Source organism: Salvelinus namaycush, chromosome 26, assembly GCF_016432855.1.
Source record: "Salvelinus namaycush isolate Seneca chromosome 26, SaNama_1.0, whole genome shotgun sequence".
Taxonomy (NCBI): domain Eukaryota; kingdom Metazoa; phylum Chordata; class Actinopteri; order Salmoniformes; family Salmonidae; genus Salvelinus; species Salvelinus namaycush.
In genome coordinates this window covers 3,712,328-3,734,569 of record NC_052332.1, presented here as the reverse complement: position 1 = coordinate 3,734,569, position 22,242 = coordinate 3,712,328, and the positions used below count along the sequence as shown (strand labels likewise).

The window sequence follows — 22,242 nt, the reverse complement described above, 5'->3', positions numbered from 1 at the left end:
TAAACTGTGGGCTCAGTGTAATGTAAACCGTGGGCTCAGTGTAATGTAAACTGTGGGCTCAGTGTAACGTAAACTGTGTGCTCAGTGTAATGTGAAGTGGGCTCAGTGTAATGTAAACTGTGTGCAGTCAGTGAGTGTCTTTATTGTAACATTCCCTTCTCTACTCGGTCTGTCTGAGTGTATGTCTGTGACTTGGCTAAGTTGACAGGATGGATATCAAACAGATGTACCTGAAAAGCACATGACTATTACAACAGGAGAGCGAGACACAGGCAGAGAGGGAGAGAAAGAATGAGAGGAAGAGAGGAAAAACAGACAAACCCAAAGAGCAGCCTGCTAGTAAGGAACAGATCGAGACAGTGACAAAGTACTGAAGACTGTCATCTCTGCAGAGAGAAGAAACAGGCACTTACGACTGAGGAAGTTCAGGATAGAAAAGATTGAAAGAAAATACAACATCAGAGTGCACACACACACACACACACAGCTAAGAACAAAGAGGAAGACCCTCTCACACTGCCACAGAGCAGATGTATACACACACACACAGCTAAGAACAAAGAGGAAGACCCTCTCACACTGCCACAGAGCAGATATACACACACACACACAGCTAAGAACAAAGAGGAAGACCATCTCACACTGCCACAGAGCAGATGTATACACACACACACACAGCTAAGAACAAAGAGGAAGACCATTTCACACTGCCACAGAGCAGATGTAGACACACAGCTAAGAACAAAGAGGAAGACCTTCTCACACTGCCACAGAGCAGATGTAGACACACAGCTAAGAACAAAGAGGAAGATCCTCTCACACTGCCACAGAGCAGATGTACACACACACACACACACACACACACACACACACACACACACACACACACACACACACACACACACACACACACACACACACAGCTAAGAACAAAGAGGAAGATCCTCTCACACTGCCACAGAGCAGATGTACACACACACACACACACACACAGCTAAGAACAAAGAGGAAGATCCTCTCACACTGCCACAGAGCAGATGTCTATAAACACACACACACAACGGCGCTTCAGAGACTGTGCTAGAGCTACAGGAGCAGGAGCGGAAAGAGGAAAGGAGGAACAAACAGTTATTCCCAGAGCCAGGCAGTTAAGACTACTAGATGACAGAGTAACAAAGAGTGAGAGACAATGTGTTGCATGAGGGTGAGAGCAATAGAAACAGAGAAAAAGAAAACCAAACTCAACCAGGTTCAACAGCTTTTCGAACGCTCATGACAGAGTGAGAACAAGATAAACGTGTTTTATTTAAATACGGTTACATGACAGACAAAGAATGAGAATGCGTACAAGTGAGTGAAAGTAATAGAAGGAGAGAAAAGGAAAAGTAAGGGAACTCAATAAGGTGGACTGCCTGCCTTTTTTCAATAGGGGCTTCGTTGCGGCTTTGCATTCGTCATCGTCATCTGGATCATGTAAAAAAAAAAAAAAGGGGGAGGGAAAGAAGAAAAAAAGAGCGAGAGAGAACGGAGAGGTTAACGTTTTTGCTGCTGTCGCCATGATGGGAAACATGCGTCAATAGCACCGCTACAATGAGGGGTCTGTTCTGGGGGCGTGGTGTCAGGTGGACCGCTGTGTCATTTATCCCTGCGCCAAAACGAGATGGAATGGGGCTCCAATGGAAAAGGCATCAGCGGCAACACACAAGCACACACACTTGGGGTCCCTCAGGAAAGAAATGTTGAATCCAGGCAATGGTTAGAAATTGGGTCATCGGAAAACTCCACCACTGCCTTAGTAGTGGATGAGCTCTTGGGACACGCCAAGTTAGCGAAGCCAGTGTTTATAGCCAGGGCACACTCTTTAGTCTTCACAGAGACAAACATTATTGGCTGCAACTTCAACCATTTGAGAAACACTGCTTCACGACAACTTGAAAGTTTAACCCATAAGAGTCTAAGCCGAGTCTAAGCCGGGGGATGGGGGGGGTTCTACTAAGCAATATGCAATTGTTTTAAGGGCACACCAAAGATTATTTAGCTGTTTGATTTAGAATTGTAAGACCCCTTGAAGTATAAAACAATTTTTTGATAAAAAATGTATTTTGGCCTTACTGCTATTAGCCCATACAAACACATTGAATAACAGATTCATTCACTACATGGATAGTCCCCCAAAAATCCAAATAAGTTTGTTCTCTAGTGTCTCCCCTATATCTGAGAGATGTAAGAAAGATCAAGATTTTTTGGGTTGCTGTTGTTGACATGTTAGCACATTTTTTGGCACTAAACAGTCTCCATATATAGTTCCATTCATTTTTTCGACTGGTACCAGGGGACCTTCAGACGAGTCTTGTGAGGCCAGTGGGCGTCTTAGAGCAAAACAACCGACGTGCATGTTCGTGAGAGTCTCACCTTTCCACAGAGGGATCATACTCGTGTGTAGCCCAAACTGTTTGGACGCTACAGACAGAAGTTGGCAGATCGGCTGTACCGACTTCAGACAAGTCCCAAGACGGGGCGTAGAGCAAAACGGAGAACACCATCGTGTCCGTGAGAGACTCATCTTTCCATAGACATAATAGTTTGTAAGTCAAACCGTTTAGACGCTACAGAGGATTTTGTGAGATGACTGATTTTCGGGATATCTCATAGTCTGACGCTCTAGCTCTGTCACCGCAGATGCGTAAGTGCAACATAGGGGGATGCGGTGGCTTGAGTCACATCCAATGCAAAAAAAACATCTCTAGTTTTAAACTGACGGATTTTTATGGGGATTTTTTATTATGCTAATTAGAATTATGCGGGGACGCAGACATCAACCTTAGGGGGTTAAAACATACAAAGTTGGACCTAAATCCCTCACTTCTAAGGTATTTTTGAGAGGTTTTCTGGTCGAGGTTCGCAAGTGTGAGAAGATGGAGAATAATGTTGTGGAAAATGACTAAATAAATAAATAATCTGGACAAGTTCGGAGAAAATAATAAAAGGTTACTTAAGTATCAAAAGTAAATGGAATTGTTAAAATGTACTTAAGTATCAAAAGTAAAAGAGTAAATCATTTAAAATTCCTTATATTATATATATATATTTTTTACTGATAGCCAGGGGCACACTCCAACACTCAGACATCATTTACAAATGAAGCATTTGTGTTTAATGAGTCTGCCAGATCAGAGGCAGTAGGGATGACCATGGATGTTCTCTTGATAAGTGAATGAATTGGACAATTGTCCTGTTCTGTTGAGCATTCAAAATGTAATGAGTACTTTTGGGTGTCAGGGAAAATGTATAGAGTAAAAAGTACATTATTTTCTTTAGGAATGTAGTGAAGTAAAAGTTGTCAAAGTAAATAGTAAATTACAGATACCCCAAAATACTACTTAAGTAAAAATACTTTAAAGTACTATACGGTGCCTTAAGAAAGCATTCAGACCTCTTGACTCTTTCCACATATTGTTACGTTACAGCCTTATTCTAAAATTGATAAATATATATTTTTTAAACTCAGCAATCTACACATATTTGGATATAAGAGCAACGTCAACTCTGGTCAGGCTCCGTAGACGGGCGCACCGCTCCCGAGCATACTACTCGCCAATGTCCAGTCTCTTGACAACAAGGTAGACGAAATCCGAGCAAGGGTTGCCTTCCAGAGAGACATCAGAGATTGTAACGTTCTTTGTTTCAAGGAAACATGGCTCACTCGGGATACGTTATCAGTCGGTACAGCCACCTGGCTTCTTCACGCATCGCGCCGACAGAAACAAACATCTCTCTGGTAAGAAGAAGGGTGAAGGGAGGGTATGGTATGCCTTATGATTAACGAGACGTGGTGTGATCATAACAACATACAGGAACTCAAGTCCTTTTGTTCACCTGACCTAGAATTCCTTACAATCAAATACCGACCGCATTATCTACCAAGAGAATTCTCTTCGATCATAATCAGTCGTGTATATCCCCCCCTAGCAGACACCTCGACGGCCCTGAAAGAACTTCAATGGACTCTATGTAAACTGGAAACCACATATCCTGAGGCTGCATTTATTGTAGCTGGGGATTTTAACAAGGCTAATCTGAAAACAAGGCTCCCTAAATTTTATCAGCATATCGAATGCGCGACCCGGGCTGGCAAAACCCTGGATCATTGTTATTCTACCTTCCGCGCCGAATATAAAGCCCTACCCCGCCCTCCTTTCGGAAAATCTGACCACGACTCCATTTTGTTGCTCCCAGCCTATAGACAGAAAATAAAACAGGAAGCGCCCGTGCTCAGGTCTGTTCAACGCTGGTCCGACAAATCGGATTCCACGCTTCAAGATTGCTTCGATCACGGGGACTGTGATATGTTCTGCATAGCGTCGGACAATAACATTGATGAATACGCTGATTCGGTGAGTGAGTTTATTAGCAAGTGCATCGGTGATGTTGTACCCACAGCATCTATTAAAACATTCCCCAACCAGAAACCGTGGATTGATGGCAGCATTCGTGCAAAACTGAAAGCGCGAACCACTGCTTTTAATCAGGGCAAGGTGACCGGAAACATGACCGAATACAAACAGTGTAGCTATTCCCTCCACAAGGCAATCAAACAAGCTAAGCGTCAGTATAGAGACAAAGTAGAGTCGCAATTTAAGGGCTCAGACACGAGAGGTATGTGGCAGGGTCTACAGTCAATCACGGACTACAAAAGGAAAACCAGCCCCGTCGCGGACCACGATGTCTTGCTCCCAGACAAACTAAACAACTTCTTTGCTCGCTTTGAGGACAACACAGTGCCACTGACACGGCCCACTACCAAAACCTGCGGGCTCTCCTTCACTGCAGCCAACGTGAGCAAAACATTTAAACGTGTTAACCCTTGCAAGGCTGCCGGCCCAGACGACATCCCCAGCCGCGTCCTCAGGGCATGCGCAAACCAGCTGGCTGGTGTGTTTACGGACATATTCAATCATTCCTTATCCCAGTCTGTTGTTCCAACATGCTTCAAGAGGGCCACCATTGTTCCTGTTCCCAAGAAAGCTAAGGTAACTGAGCTAAATGACTATCACCCCGTAGCACTCACTTCCGTGATCATGACGTGCTTTGAAAGACCGGTCAAGGACCATATCACCTCCACCCTACCTGACACCCTAGACCCACTCCAATTTGCTTACCGCCCCAATAGGTCCACAGACGACGCAATCGCAAATCACACTGCCCTAACCCATCTGGACAAGAGGAATACCTATGTAAGAATGCTGCTCACCGACTACAGCTCAGCATTTAACACCATAGTACCCTCCAAATTCGTCATTAAGCTCGAGACCCTGGGTCTCGACCCAGCCCTGTACAACTGGGTCCTGGACTTCCTGACGGGCTGCCCCCAGGTGGTGAGGGTAGGTAACATCTCCACCCCGCTGATCCTCAACACTGGGGCCCCACAAGGGTGCGTTCTCAGCCCTCTCCTGTACTCCCTGTTCACCCACGACTGCGTGGCCATGCATGCCTCCAACTCAATCATCAAGTTTGCAGACGACACTACAGTGGTAGGCTTGATTACCAACAACGACGAGACGGCCTACAGGGAGGAGGTGAGGGCCCTCGGAGTGTGGTGTCAGGAAAATAACCTCACACTCAATGTCAACAAAACAAAGGAGATGATCGTGGACTTCAGGAAACAGCAGAGGGAGGAGCCCCCTATCCACATCAACGGGACAGTAGCGGAGAAGGTGGAAAGTTTTAAGTTCCTCTGCGTACACATCACGGACAAACTGAAATGGTCTACCCACACAGACAGCGTGGTGAAGGCGGCGCAGCAGCGCCTCTTCAACCTCACGAGGCTGAAGAAATTTGGCTTGTCACCAAAAACACTCATAAACCTTTACAGATGCACAATCGAGAGACACCTACACCCCCCGATGTCACAGGAAGGCCAAGAACAACAACCACCCGAGGCACTGCCTGTTCACCTCGCTATCATCCAGAAGGCGAGGTCAGTACAGGTGCATCAAAGCGGGGACCGAGAGACTGAAAAACAGCTTTTATCTCAAGGCCATCAGACTGTTAAACAGCCATCACTAACATTGCGTGGCTGCTGCCAACATACTGACTCGTCTCTAGCCACTTTAATAAGGAAGAATTTATGTAATACATGTATAACTAGCCACTTTAAACAATGCCACTTTATATAATGTTTGCATACTCTACATTACTCATCTCATATGCATATACTGTACTCTATACCATCTACTGCATCTTGCCTATGCCGTTCGGCCATCGCTCATTCATATATTTTTATGTACATATTATTATTCATTCCTTTACACTTGTGTGTATAAGGTAGTTGTTGTGAAATTGTTAGGTTAGATATTACTGCATGGTCAGAACTAGAAGCACAGGCATTTTGCTACACTCGCATTAACATCTACTAACCATGTGTATGTGACAAATAAAATTTGATTTGATACCCCATAATGACAAAGCGAAAACAGGTTGTTTGACATTTTGGTATAAAATAGGTATCTAAAAAATAATGTATTCAGACCCTTTTCTATGAGACTTGAAGTTGAGCTCAGGTGCATCCTGTTTCCATTGATCATCCTTGATGTTTCTACAACTTCATTGGAGTCCACCTGTGGTAAATTCAATTGATTGGACATGATTTGGAAAGGCACACAGTTGACAGTACATGTCAGAGCAAAAACCAAGCCATGAGGTCAAAGGAATTGTCCATAGAGCTCTGAGACAGGACTGTGTCGCGGCACCGATCTGGGGAAGGGTACCAAAACATTTCTGCAGGATTGAAGGTCCCTAAGAACACAGTGGCCTCCATCATTCTTAAATAGAAGACGATAGGAAACACCAAGATTCTCCTAGAGCTGGCCGCCCAGCCAAACTGAACAATCGGGAAGGTGACCAAGAACCCGATGGTAACTCTGAAAGAGCTCTAGAGTTCCTCTGTGGAGATGGGAGAACCTTCCAGAAGGATGACCATCTCTGCAACACTCCACCAATCAGGCCTTTATGGTAGAGTGGCCAGACAGAAGCCACTCTTCATTAAAAAGGCACATGACAGCCCGCTTGGAGTTTGCGAAAAGGCACCCAAAGGACTCTGACCATGAGAAATAAGATTCTCTGGTCTGATGAAACCAAGATTGAACTCTTTGGCCTGAATGCCAAGCGTCACGTCTGGAGGAAACCTGGCACCATCCCTACTGTGAAGCATGGTGGTGGCAGCATCATGCTGTGGGGATTTTTTTCAGCAGCAGGGACTGGGAGACTAGTCAGGATCGAGATGAACGGAGCAAAATACAGAGAGATCCTTGATGAAAACCTGCTTCAGAGCGCTCAGGACCTCAAACTGGGGCGAAGGTTCATCTTCCAACAGGACAATGACCCTAAGTACACAGCCAAGACATCGCAGGAGTGGCTTCGGGACAAGTCTCTGAATATCCTTGAGTGGCCCAACCAGAGCCCGGACTTCAACCCGATCAAACATGTCTAGATAGACCTGGGGGAAAAAAATCACTGCGCAACAACACTCCCCATCAAATCTGACAGAGCTTGAGAGCATCTGCAGAGAAGAATGGAAGAAACTCCCCAAATACAGGTGTGCCAAGCTTGTAGCGTCATACCCAAGAAGACTCGAGGTTGTAATCGCTGCCAAAGGTTCTTCAACAAAGTACTGAGTAATGGGTCTGAATACTTATGTAAATGTGATATTTCAGATTAATATTTTGTTCTATAAATTAGCAACATTTTCTAAAACCTGTTTTTACTTGTCATTATGGGTTATTGTGTGTAGATTGAGGGAAAAAAACTGTTGAATCATTTTTAGAATAAGGCTGTTTTATTTATTTAACTAGGCAAGTCAGTTAAGAACAAATTCTTATTTGGTCTAAGGCACTGCATCTCAGTGCAAGAGGCACCACTACAGTCCCTGGTTCGAATCCAGGCTGTATCACATCCGGCTGTGATTGGGAGTCCCATAGGGCGGCCCACAATTGGCCCAGCATCGTCCGGGTTTGGCCGGGGTAGGCCGTCATTGTAACTAAGAATTTGTTCTTAATCGACTTGACTAGTTAAATAAATACAATTATGTTATTTGTCCATAGGTCTGAAAAAAATCAATATTATTTTTAGGCCATATCGCCCAGGCCTACCCACAGGGTCACGGACATGGGACTCCCTACGGGAGGAAACAATTAAACGTGACGTGTGTGGCATAAATAAAATTCCGTGTCGGAAATCAACTGAAGTTCCCAGCCTGTCCGTAAGACATGTGGGAACAGTTCCCCTGTTTATTTGTCCACAGTTTAAGGAGGCAGCAGACAGACACAATGTTGAAGCCATCTGTGTGTGAGCACGTGTATACAGTGGTGGCCAAAAGTTTTGAGTATGACACCAATATTAATTTCCACAAAGTTTGATGCTTCAGTGTCTTTAGATATTTTTGTCAGATGTTACTATGGAATACTGAAGTATAATTACAAGGCTTTTATTGACCATTACATGAAGTAGATGCAAAGAGTCAATATTTGCAGTGTTGACCCTTCTTTTTCAAGACCTCTGCAATCCGCCCTGGCATGCTGTCAATTAACTTCTGGGCCACATCCTGAATGATGGCAGCCCATTCTTGCATAATCAATGCTTGGAGTTAGTCAGAATTTTTTATTTTTTTTTGTCCACAAGTTCTCAATCGGATTAAGATCTGGGGAGTTTCCTGGTCATGGACCCAAAATATTGATGTTTTGTTCCCCGAGCCACTTAGTTATCACTTTTGCCTTATGGCATCATGCTGGAAAAGGCATTGTTCGTCACCAAACTGTTCCTGGATGGTTGGGAGAAGTTGCTCTCAGAGGATGTGTAGGTACCATTCTTTATTCATGGCTGTGTTCTTAGGCAAAATTGTGAGTGAGCCCACTCCCTTGGCTGAGAAGCAACCCCACACATGAATGGTCTCAGGATGCTTTACTGTTGGCATGACACAGGACTGATGCTAGCGCTCACCTTGTCTTCTCCGGACAAGCTTTTTTCCGGATGCCCCAAACAATCGGAAAGGGGATTCATCAGAGAAAATGACTTTACCCCAGTCCTCAGCAGTCCAATCCCTGTACCTTTTGCAGAATACCAGTCTGTCCCTGATGTTTTTCCTGGAGAGAAGTGGCATCTTTGCTGCCCTTCTTGACACCAGGCCATCCTCCAAAAGTCTTCGCCTCACTGTGCGTGCAGATGCACTCACACCTGCCTGCTGCCATTCCTGAGCAAGCTCTGTACTGGTGGTGCCCCGATCCCGCAGCTGAATCAACTTTAGGAGACGGTCCTGGCGCTTGCTGGACTTTCTTGGGCGCCCTGAAGCCTTCTTCACAACAATTGAACTACTCTCCTTGAATTTCTTGATGATCCGATAAATGGTTGATTTAGGTGCAATCTTACTGGCAGCAATATCCATGCCTGCGAAGCCCTTTTTGTGCAAAGCAATGATGACGGCATGTGTTTCCTTGCAGGTAACCATGGTTGACAGAGGAAGAACAATGATTCCAAGCACCACCCTCCTTTTGAATCTTCCAGTCTGTTATTCGACCTCAATCAGCATGACCGAGTGATCTCCAGCCTTGTCCTCGTCAACACTCACACCTGTGTTAACGAGAGAATCACTGACATGATGTCAGCTGGTCCTTTTGTGACAGGGCTGAAATGCAGTGGAAATGTTTTTTGTGGATTCAGTTCATTTGCATGGCAAAGAGGGACTTTGCAATTGCAATTCATCTGATCACTCTTCATAACATTCTGGAGTATATGCAAATTGCCATCATACAAACTGAGACAGCAGACTGTGAAAATGTATATTTGTGTCATTCTCAAAACTTTTGGCCACAACTGTACATGCATGAGATGTTTTCGTGTATGTGTGTGTACATGCACAAGTGTGTGTGTGTAAACAAACAAGGACACACACTGTAGTAAAGCCATCTGTGTGCTGTGGAGACTGGGCCCAGTGGGAAGGCTGGGGGTCACAGGGTCAGAGGCCACTTCCTCTCTGAGTAGTGCGGTTTACAGGCCCGCCACTCAGTGTAGCCTAGTTACTGGCTGGAGAAGCATAAGTGAGGCCTTTGCGAGATCTAGAGGGGGATCAACGTGTGGCGGTAAACTGCTTTCAGAATTCTTACATCTGAAACCCCTTCCTCAAGAGCCAAAACAGCACGTTCACATTGTGATTTCACAAATGCCTAATTTTCCATATCTCAATGTGAAGTTGTAAAAAATTAGGTGACCAACCTTCCTGCTCCTTCAGAGCTCAAGAGTGTTCCCGTCCTGCACAGCAATCGGGACCTCGATTAGCCGAATCAGGTATGTGCGCACAACGACTGGTGTAAAAAGGCACTCACTGTTTATATGTGGGTTACTTTAGAATGACACCTGACCTTTCTGAATGGCTGGGCTGTTCTGAACACTGGTGGCCTTGGAAAAAGGCTTGGACGAGTCTCCGTCAGAGTCCTTCATGTCGATGGACACCACCACATCCTTCATCCCTGACGTCTTCTCCTGCGACGACAGCAGGTCATCTGTGAAACGACAAAGCTAAACCATTAACCATGTTTACTGGACATCTGTTAATGTTTGTTAACATATGACCAGTGAAGCTAAACTATTAGCCTAGAGCAAAAAGAACATCATGTAAACGTCAAAAACCAATTACCTGGAAAATAGCATGGGCTTTGTCAGTGGAAAAAAACTTAAACAAGAGTCATTTTTGTGTCCACTAAACACAGATGTGGAAGGTAACTCTTAAAATGTAGGAAATAATCTTGATGATGGGGTTATTTGGTGGGTAAAAGGCAAACAGTGTGTTCTGAAATGGTGGCTGAGCCATTTGGGCCAATTTAGGTGAATTTGGGTGGAAAAGCAGAGTCGCCGCCCACTATTGGCCATGGTACAAGCCAGGTCAACTGACTGGACTAAGGAAGATGAATTTAGACTTGAGTTTTATTTTAATGCTGTTATTATCAACATGCATTGACTAAGAGTTATTGGTGAACGAATGGTACGTGAGTAACACGTCTACTCTTCAACCAAGAAATGATCTTCCTCAGAAAATGTGAACCTTTAAGTGAAGAGGAATAAGAAGGTTAACAGGGAGTGACTGCGTGAGAACAAATCAAAGTGCCTAACTTCAATAATCTGCAGCTGGACTGTCTTTTGAAGGTTAATCTACTGAAAAATCCCTTTTATTCACCTCTCTCCAACTTTAGTTTAACAACCACACCTCAATTGGATGCTCTCGATTCCCTGTGTAGTTGCAAATTGGCCCAGACACAATCGTTGCGCTGAACACGTTAACAGGACGCGGCAAAATACTAGTGCTGAATTCATTTTCTCAAAAACTGAATAAAGCTTTAGGAGGAAACAAATGAGACAAGCTGTTAAGATTAGTCGTTTGGCAAGAGAGTGTGTGTGTGTGTGTGGGTAAGTATATCATGTAATTTGGTACGAAAGTGTTTCAGTGTGTGTTGTTTGTACACACACCTTGTTCTGAGATGTGGGATACGTCCAGTCCCTCCTTCAGTCTGAGGACCACGGAACCGTACTGGAAGTCAAAGGCATCGCTGAAAGGCACAAACAAACAAACGCACTCTGTTTGCATTATACAGGAAGCCGCTTGACACTGAGCAGGGCCTGTGTGTGTGTGTACAACAAACTACATGAAACGTGCAGTTTTCCACTCAGACTAAACACGCGTATGCACTTTAACGAGGCGAACGCAAACAAACAAGCTAAGAACTCAAGCCGCAATGAAAGAGGCCAAGTTTCGAAGGACAAAGTTAAATGCCTGACTGGTAGAGATGGGATCTTCACAGACCACGTGAAAGCATGACTTCACCCATTCTATAAAACTGCATTGATGTAAGTGTATAGTAGAAGCGTGAATAAAATGAAAACTAAAGAGCAGATTGCTTAGAGTATTAGCGTAGGTTTTAATATGCTGGGGCTGAACCATCTCTAACCTTCCAATCTAATACAATGATCCCCACACTTTACGCCAGGTACTGATTCAGCCTAAATCCATTGGTGCATAATCTCATAACCAAGTTATCTTTACTCATTGTGTATAACATGTTTAACTTTTCTATTGTTTCTCTATTTTCTTTCTCTCTGCATTGTTGGGAAGGTAAGTAAGTAAGCATTTCATTGTTCTTTTAAAAAATGTAACTAGGCAACTCAGTTAAAAACAAATTCCTATTTACAATGACGGCCTACCAAAATTCAAATGGCCTCCTGCAGGGACGGGGGCTGAGATTAAAAATAAATGAAATACAAATATAGTACAAAATACACATCACGACAAGAGAGACAACACAACACTACATAAAGAGTCCTAAGACAACATAGCATGGCAGCAACACATAACACAGCATGGTAGCAACACAACATAACAACATGGTAGCAGCACAAAACATGGTACAAACATTATTGAGCACAGACAACAGTACAAAAGTCAAGGGGGTCGAGACAACAATACAACACATAAAGCAGCCACAACAGTCTGTAAGAGAGTCCGTAAGAGAGTCCATGATTGAGAAAACTGTGCACTTCGACCTTTAACAGAATGTGACTAGCAGAACGGGTGTTGTATGTGGAGGATGAAGGCTGCAGTAGATATCTCAGATAGGGGGGCGTGAGGCCTAAGAGGGTTTTATAAATAAGTATTAACCAGAGATGACCAGTTTACAGAGGAGTATAGAGTGCAGTGATGTGTCCTATAAGGAGCATTGGTGGCAAATCTGATGGCCGAATGTTAAAGAACATCTAGCCGCTCGAGAGCACCCTTACCTGCCGATCTATAAATAACGTCTCCGTAATCTAGCATGGGAAGGATGGCCATCTGAATCAGGATTAGTTTGGCAGCTGGGGTGAAAGAGGAGCGATTACGATAGAGGAAACCAAGCCCAGATTTAACTTAAGCTTAAATTAAGTTTAAGCTTAGATATGTGCTGAGAGAAGGACAGTGTACCGTCTAGCCATATCCCCAAGTACTTGTTAGTCTACATCTGTTGCTTAACATTTGATTTGCGACTGAATAGAAGTTGACAGAAGTCCAAACTAGTGTGTGTGTATGTGTGTGTGTAGTACTCCATATAGAGTACTTTAGTTGTGTGACAACGCTTGTTATCTTCACAACCCATCTCATGTTCAGGTGCTTTAAAACAATGACTGTTCTAAATCGGGCGTCTTTGTGGACGGCCTTTTGATGAGAAGGCTTGCAAAGCCCCCGTTTACTCACTGAATCATGTGGATGTAGGTCTCCACGTTCATCATGTCTCCGTCCCTCCAGTCACTCTTGTAGCCAATCACCAGAGTGTTGGGCCTCAGGCGACCCAGTCCGGCAGCCTTGGGTAAAACAGAGGGGGAGAACAGGATCGGACCAACCTAAAGCCGCTACTAAATGAATCCCTATCTGTAGATCAATTTGACAGGGTGCTGCACCTCCCAAAAGATCAGCTTACGCAATCGCTTTCAAGCATGAACAAGTCTGTTTGGCCGGCAATCATAACATTAAAGTATACCACCTGCATTGGGGTTAATTCAATCTTGATCCATGGATCATTTTCTATTCTAGTTTTCCATGTCATTTGACCATTCCATGGAGTTGAACTCGAATTGACCTCAACTCCACACCACAATGGGTTTCAATATATTATCATGCACTTTGACTCAATGTGCTTGAACTTCCGGAAAAAATATTTCAAATTTAGCATAAATCCAAAGGCTTGTGTATCTATGGCTACCAGAGTAGAATTCAAATATATATACAGTGGGGAGAACAAGTATTTGATACACTGCCGATTTTGCAGGTTTTCCTACTTACAAAGCATGTAGAGGTCTGTAATTTTTTTATCATAGGTACACTTCAACTGTGAGAGACGGAATCTAAAACAAAAATCCAGAAAATCACATTGTATGATTTTTAAGTAATTAATTTGCATTTTATTGCATGACATAAGTATTTGATACATCAGAAAAGCAGAACTTGATATTTGGTACAGAAACCTTTGTTTGCAATTAGAGATCATACGTTTCCTGTAGTTCTTGACCAGGTTTGCACACACTGCAGCAGGGATTTTGGCCCACTCCTCCATACAGACCTTCTCCAGATCCTTCAGGTTTCGGGGCTGTCGCTGGGCAATACGGACTTTCAGCTCCCTCCAACGATTTTCTATTGGGTTCAGGTCTGGAGACTGGCTAGGCCACTCCAGGACCTTGAGATGCTTCTTACGGAGCCACTCCTTAGTTGCCCTGGCTGTGTGTTTCGGGTCGTTGTCATGCTGGAAGACCCAGCCACGACCAATCTTCAATGCTCTTACTGAGGGAAGGAGGTTGTTGGCCAAGATCTCGCGATACATGGCCCCATCCATCCTCCCCTCAATACGGTGCAGTCTTCCTGCCCCCTTTGCAGAAAAGCATCCCCAAAGAATGATGTTTCCACCTCCATGCTTCACGGTTGGGATGGTGTTCTTGGGGTTGTACTCATCCTTCTTCTTCCTCCAAACACGGCGAGTGGAGTTTAGACCAAAAAGCTCTATTTTTGTCTCATCAGACCACATGACCTTCTCCCATTCCTCCTCTGGATCATCCAGATGGTCATTGGCAAACTTCAGACGGGCCTGGACATGCGCTGGCTTGAGCAGGGGGACCTTGCGTGCGCTGCAGGATTTTAATCCATGATGGCGTAGTGTGTTACTAATGGTTTTCTTTGAGACTGTGGTCCCAGCTCTCTTCAGGTCATTGACCAGGTCCTGCCGTGTAGTTCTGGGCTGATCCCTCACCTTCCTCATGATCATTGATGCCCCACGAGGTGAGATCTTGCATGGAGCCTCAGACCGAGGGTGATTGACCGTCATCTTCAACTTCTTCCATTTTCTAATAATTGTGCCAACAGTTGTTGCCTTCTCACCAAGCTGCTTGCCTATTGTCCTGTAGCCCATCCCAGCCTTGTGCAGGTCTACAATTTTACCCCTGATGTCCTTACACCGCTCTCTGGTCTTGGCCATTGTGGAGAGGTTGGAGTCTGTTTGATTGAGTGTGTGGACAGGTGTCTTTTATACAGGTAACGAGTTCAAACAGGTGCAGTTAATACAGGTAATGAGTGGAGGACAGGAGGGCTTCTTAAAGAAAAACTAACATCTCTGTGAGAGACGGAATTTTTACTGGTTGGTAGGTCATCAAATACTTATGTCATGCAATAAAATGCAAATTAATTACTTAAAAATCATACAATGTGATTTTCTGGATTTTTGTTTTAGATTCCGTCTCTCACAGTTGAAGTGTACCTATGATAAAAATTACAGACCTCTACATGCTTTGTAAGTAGGAAAACCTGCGAAATCGGCAGTGTATCAAATACTTGTTCTCCCCACTGTATATATATAGAACAAAAATGTCGTACTTATAAAAAAAACTACAGTAGATCCCACCGCTTCCACCCGTTACATGTGAGAACAGACAAACGCTGCAACAGATACTGGGTGCCCATGTCTGAATGTGCTTGATCTTCAGGAAAATTTATTCAAATTAGGCATGAATCCAAAGGCATGTGTTTCTAGGGAAACCAGAGTAGAATTCAAATATAAACTCAGAAAAAATAAAGAAACGTTCTCTCACTGTCAACTGCGTTTATTTTCAGCAAACTTAACATGTGTAAATATTTGTATGAACATAACAAGATTCAACAACTGAGACATAAACTGAACAAGTTCCACAGACATGTGACTAACAGAAATGGAATAATGTGTCCCTGAATAAAGGGGGGGGTCAAAATCAAAAGTAACAGTCAGTATCTGGTGTGGCCACCAGCTGCATTAAGTACTGCAGTGCATCTCCTCTTCATGGACTGCACCAGATGTGCCAGTTCTTGCTGTGAGATGTTAACCCACTCTTCCACCAAGGCACCTGCAAGTTCCCGGACATTTCTGGGGGGAATGGCCCTAGCCCTCACCCTTCGATCCAACAGGTACCAGATGTGCTCAAGGGGATTGGGATCTGGGCTCTTCGCTGGCCATGGCAGAACACTGACATTCCTGTCTTGCAGGAAATCACACACAGAACAAGCAGTGTGGCTGGTGGCATTGTCATGCTGGAGGGTCATGTCAGGATGAGCCTGCAGGAAGGGTACTACATGAGGGAGGATGATGTCTTCCCTGTAACGCACAGTGTTGAGATTGCCTGCAATGACAACAAGCTCAGTCCGATGATGCTGTGACACACTGCCCCACACCATGGCGGACCCTCCACCTCCAAATCGATCCCGCTCCAGAGTACAGGCCTCGGTGTAACGCTCATTCCTTCGACGATGAACGCGTATCCGACCATCACCCCTGGTGAGACAAAACCGCAACTCATCAGTGAAGAGCACTTTTTGACAGTCCTGTCTGGTCCAGCGACGGTAGGTTTGTGCCCGTAGGCGATGTTGTTGCCGGTGATGTCTGGTGAGGACCTGCCTTACAACAGGCCTACAAGTCCAGCCTCTCTCAGCCTATTGCATACAGTCTGAGCACTGATGGAGGGATTGTGCGTTCCTGGTATAACTCAGGCAGTTGTTGTTGCCATCCTGTACCTGTACCTGTGTGATGTTCAGATGTACCGATCCTGTGCAGGTGTTGTTACACATGGTCTACCACTGCGAGGACGATCAGATGTCCGTCCTGTCTCCCTGTAGCCCTGTCTTAGGCGTCTCACAGTACGGACATTGCAATTTATTGCCCTGGTCACATCTGCAGTCCTCATGCCTCATTGCAGCATGCCTAAGGCACGTTCACGCAGATGAGCAGGAATCCTGGGCATCTTTCTTTTGGTGTGTTTCAGAGGCAGTAGAAAGGCCTCTTTAGTGTCCTAAGTTTTCATAACTGTGACCTTAATTGCCTACCGTCTGTAAGCTGTTGGTGCATGTTCAGTAATTGTTTATGGTTCATTGAACAAGCATGGGAAACAGTGTTTAAACCCTTTACAATGAAGATCTGTGAAGTTATTAGGATTTTTACGAATTATCTGTGAAATACAGGGTCCTGAAAAATGGGCGTTTCTTTTTCTGCTGAGTTTATATAGAACAAAAATGTTGTACTTATAAATAAACTACAGCAGATCCCACCGCTTCCACAAATTGCAGCGTTGGTCTGTTCTCACCTGTAACAGATACTGGGTGCCCTGTCTCATGTCGTCGGCAAACACAGGGGTGTAGAAAGCCTTGGTCTCGTTTTTCAGCAGCCAGCGCTGGTAACGCGTCTGGTCGTTGGACAGCTCTTTGAAGTTGGGCCTTCTGGAGCCCTGTGGACACAACACACATAGATAAGAACAGTCACGCTAAAGGCGAAGTGTAGCATTTAGCAACTCATTAACAAACGTAGATGTAGTTCCACCTTGCACAGTCAAAATCACAGGTGGTGGATATATTTACCGTACCAATTACCATCAAAGGATCTTAAGTTTTCCTGGAAGAAGCCCCAATTCAAAACAGCCACTCCTTAAAAGGTCCACACATGGAGTCTCTTCCTTATTTCTGAAGAGAGGTGCTTAAGCGTAAAAAGCAGCCCTTAGCCAGAAAAATGTACCGCCATTAAGAGGGAATGTTTTTACCATTGGCTGGTGTTGGCGCACTCACTCTTTTTTGACAGTGTTAATGGAAGAATAGAGAAAGTGTGTGTGTTTATGAGAGAAAGAGAGAGCGTTGTGGGCACAGTGCGGGGACGATTACATTTCCCCAGTCCCACACCGCTTTAATGGAGCGGTAATTTTATTGCCCCCAGGTAACGCACAAATGAGGGATTTAGATGGGAAAAAAGTCGCTAAAAGTCATGAGAAAAAAAAGAAGAAAATCACTAATTGGGAGCAACGACTCAATCAACATGAAATGTGAATTAGAAAGTAAACGGGATAAATATGAGCAACACAACAAACAATGTCCAAAACAATAGGGCAGCCACTGTGTTCTGTTTCCCGCAAATTGGTTCTAATGGGAGTTAATAAAGCACTTAGTCACCGGTAGTTAACTAGAAGTAATTATGACATTGCATTGAGATTAGTCATCTAAGGTTTAGGTTATGCTATAAAATAAGAGTGAAACATTGTAAAATGGCCCTGTTGTGTGCAATGGTACAGTTATGTGATGGAGCCAAAATGGTCTCCAGGTAGGCGAAGTCTCTGGTGACTCACCGTGCGCACATGGCCGCAGATCATCAGGCCCACGTTCTTGGTGAAGGCGTGGACCAGGTGGAGCAGAGCCGGACGGGAGTTGGGGTATCCCGTCATCACCAAGCACTGGGGTCTGTGGTAAAACATAGTCAATACAAAAACAGCATTTAGCTAGTATCCATGCTAACAGTAAATGGTACACATACTAGGGACACCAATATCTAACCCAAGGATGGCCAACCCTCCTCATGGAGATATACTTGATGAGCATTAATCAAATGATTAATCAATGATTCTATTAATCAAAGTTCTAATGAGCAGCTGATTTAGTAGATTTCGGTCAGTTTAGCGCAGAGCTGAAACAAAAACATGCACCCACTACCTCTCCAGGAGGGTTAACCAATGGCCACCGATTGCCTCACCCTTTAGACTTTTTGCCAGGTCACATGCACACAGTACTCCTCAGTGCTTCATCTCACTCAATGTCTTCTAATGACCTTGAGAGAAGACGTTTGAATCATCTCCTCAGTGAGGAACAAGAACAGACTTGGATGGAGAGTTCCCGGAGTAACGCACATCAAATCAAAGCTATGTTAAGCACATGGGGTTAAGAGAGCCAGGAGGGAGGGAAACGAGAAGTCCAGGAGTAACACGTTTGAATTCCGAAGACAATATCAGACGCTCCATAATCCCTCACCCGCCGGTTTATTGCCAAGGGAACACTTCCAGGACGAATTGCACATTCTGAAAAGCGTCCACAGCAACTCTTACAGTCCTGTGTGTGAGCAGGTGAACAATAGAGCATGAGATTGTCGTGTTGTGGCTCGGACGAGTTCGGAGGGTGACCTGATGGAACGCTTTTCCCTATATCAGTGTTTCTGAACAAGATCCTGAACGAGAGTGTACGCTTGATTAAAATCAAGGTAAGCATCAACTTGATATTGTATCACCAGAACACTAGTACTAGAATATGTCTGCCCCCTTGTTTGTGTGGTTGTGGCAGTGCCCACGTCTTCGAGAAACACGGTTCTATACCCCAACTCCCATGCTCTCCACCGTTTTCGAGGTTTTCGAGAATAGACCATTTAGTCTCCCACTTTTGTGGGAGCCAAGGCCAAGGCAGTGTGAAGGATGCCAAGTATCTGCCACTGTTGTCCCAGGTGTGCAGTTACACAACCCTCTCCAAGGGGATGTGTCATGCCGAGACGGAGAGATGGGCCTGCTGTAGCCTGACTGGACAAACGGCAATATCCTCCCCTGCCACCCGGATGCAGTCAGCCTGCTGCAGCCTTACCGGATCTGCACACCTCAGTGGGCATGTGTTAGTGACAACTTGCCTAGAAACATGGAAGGGTAATTAAGTGGAGGAGTTGTTAATCTAATTTGCCTATCAGATACTGTTAGAAGTAACAGGGCAACAGCCTTTATGACAACGTGAATGCTGAACATTTTACCCAGTAAATATTTAAAAAGTAGCATAATGAAACTAACGCCAGGAAGGACGCTGGTGGTAAAACTAAGGTGGTTTAGTGAGTGTTAAGAACATAGCCTTTCTACGGGCCACTGCATTTCAAAGACCATACCATTCCGTTGGTCTAAGTAGTGTGTGTGTGTGTGTGTGTGTGTGTTAAAGTGTGTTCTACACTGTACCTGAAGTTCTTGATGTGGTCCTCAACACTGCTGAGGTGCAGACTGTGGGTCAGGGCCTGGTGGTATGTCAGAGCCTGGGTCGAGGAGCCCCAGTTCACATCTGGAAGAGAGGACAAACATCGTCACATTCTGGAGTCAGGACCCTGTATGGGTGACCATTAAGCCAGTCAGGACATTGGAACAAGTCCCATGCAGTGTGGGCGTCAGTAGGGATGCTGTGCATGAGTGTGTAGAGCTGTATGTGAAGCTGTGACTCTGCGTGTGTGAGAATGTGTGTACGTCTGTGAGGGAGAGCATGTCTGTGTATATAGCTGCATGTCAAACGGAGTGTGTGAAGCTAGTTGTGTATGTGTGTGTTGTTCATACAAGTGTGCCTCTGTGAATGTCTATATCGGTGTCTGGTGCTACTCCTGGGGTTTCCAGCGCAGGTCAGGTTTGTTTACCCAGAGCCAGCGGTTCCATATGGGGACTTCCAATCGACCATCTTACCTCTGTGGGGACCTCAACAGTCCAGTTCCCAGCTTGCTCCAGAATAGAATCGGCACAGCCAGGCCAGAGAGCCTGAGCACTAATACAGTCGAGCACATGTAACTGCATGTATCCGCACCCTCACCCGCCTCACCCTCCCAGCACTAGACATTTAAAAGCCCCCCATTTAAAGTCACGCTGCCTTGCGTGGGTGGGCAGCTTAAGAAAAGTTAACAGGAGAATGAGCCAGCCCTTTGGCAAATCACCATAGAAACATCGGAGGGAAAGTCTATTCATGTACAAGGTAAAAATAAGAATTTATAAATCCGTATGCTAATTAACAGACTGAATGACGAAGTTGACAGAATATTTTTTGGTGGAAACATATGTTCTACCCTGCAAATAGAGCCGAGAGCCATTGTTTTTGACAACCCACGTTCTGCCTTCCTTGTAAGCGGCAAGCCCTCTGATTCAAATGTAACCTTAATACAGCATCACATTGTGAATAGCTGGTTCATTTCGGCTGTAGTCATACTGCCAGTTTCCACAACCCTGCGTTTAGCTAAAAATACATTTCAACCATGTTGGCCTGGGCTGCACTGCAGCAGAGGGTGCACAACAAAAACATAATTGTAATGCAAATGCTTACCACTTCACCAAAATACATGTATGCATCAGCAATACAAAAAGCTTGAAATATCAATAGTGGGGCCTGATTCACATTGTGTTCAAAGCATTTATGTTATTTAACTAGGCAAGTCAGTTAAGAACAAATTCTTATTTTCTATGAAGGCCTACCCTGGCCTAATCCTCCCCTAACCCGGACGACGCTGAGCCAATTGTGCGCCGCCCTATGGGACTCGCGATCATGGGAACCAGGGTCTGTAGTGACGTCTCTAGCACTGAGATGCAGTGCATTAGACCACAGTGCATTAGACCACTGCGTCACTCGGGAGTGTTCAAAGCATCTTTGGGCATCAGGGGACTTTCAGTGCATTGTGCTAATGTGGCTTAGTCATAAAGGTTTATGTTTCAGTGGAATCAAAAGACTAGGAAAGTATTTACACTAAGTGGTCAGGTGTAATTCACAGCGATTGACCTCTTTTGGGGACATTGCTATATTTTTTCAATTAAAGGGTAGGCTAATTCATGAAATAATATGGTGATGATATTTGTAAAGTAAGATAACCGTAAGCCATGTTAGCCAAGTTTCTCAATGAGCACCTATCTTGGCAAAATAACACGTCGATGTTGAGGCAATCCAAGATGGCCGACTTGGCCTAAATTGAGTCACTCACCGGGCTTCTTGTAGCTCACGTAGATGTAGAGGCCCATGACAATACCGTTGGTCATCAGGGCTGCCCACCAATTGATGACGAACATGACCACGCAGCACAGCACAGCGCCAGCCAGGGACACCCACATGTTGTAGAACTTGAAGCTGGGGCGCCACCCTAAGGGTCAGAGAAACGTTAGGTGGACTCCCTTATAAGGACCCTCGTAAAAATGCACTTTGGCGGTCAGTAATACCAAGGGGTGCCAGCATATGACCTTTATCCTTATTGTAAAAGACCGTAGAGAGGTTAGAATGGGTTATATATCCAAAACTAAGGAATAACATACGAACATGAACAGAGGTAGAATCCAAAAGACTAGAACAAATCTGCCACTCATGTCTATGAAGAATCAGCAAGTGTCTATGGAGAGCTGCGGCTTACCATAGCTGAGAGCTCTTGTTCATTTATGACTTGCATTACTTCTTCACATATTCCAACAAACATCATTGTTATGAGTGAAATTACTGAATCATAAAAAATGGGCGGCGGCTTAATATAGCAATGTCACTAATTTAAGGAAAGAGCATATGGATATGCACTTGGATTAAAAATGGTGTAAAAAAAACAACATTGCGCAATAATGTTACATCCACTACTGGATCCCAGTTAATTAGATACT

The 22,242-nt window shown here is 44.6% G+C and overlaps 1 protein-coding gene across 1 annotated transcript in view; it reads right to left on the bottom strand.

The window, feature by feature from the left end:
- LOC120021256 (solute carrier family 12 member 2-like) overlaps window positions 1–22,242 on the bottom strand; it is a 90,710-nt gene that overhangs the window by 14,870 nt on the left and 53,598 nt on the right. The window contains exons 14-21 of the mRNA XM_038964927.1: window positions 21,585–21,740; window positions 19,819–19,918; window positions 18,190–18,301; window positions 17,164–17,304; window positions 13,268–13,374; window positions 11,512–11,591; window positions 10,410–10,550; window positions 1,417–1,464 (exon numbers count right to left, since the gene is read on the bottom strand). Of these exons, the coding sequence (XP_038820855.1) occupies window positions 1,417–1,464; window positions 10,410–10,550; window positions 11,512–11,591; window positions 13,268–13,374; window positions 17,164–17,304; window positions 18,190–18,301; window positions 19,819–19,918; window positions 21,585–21,740 (885 nt within the window). The remainder of the gene's footprint in view (window positions 1–1,416; window positions 1,465–10,409; window positions 10,551–11,511; window positions 11,592–13,267; window positions 13,375–17,163; window positions 17,305–18,189; window positions 18,302–19,818; window positions 19,919–21,584; window positions 21,741–22,242) is intronic.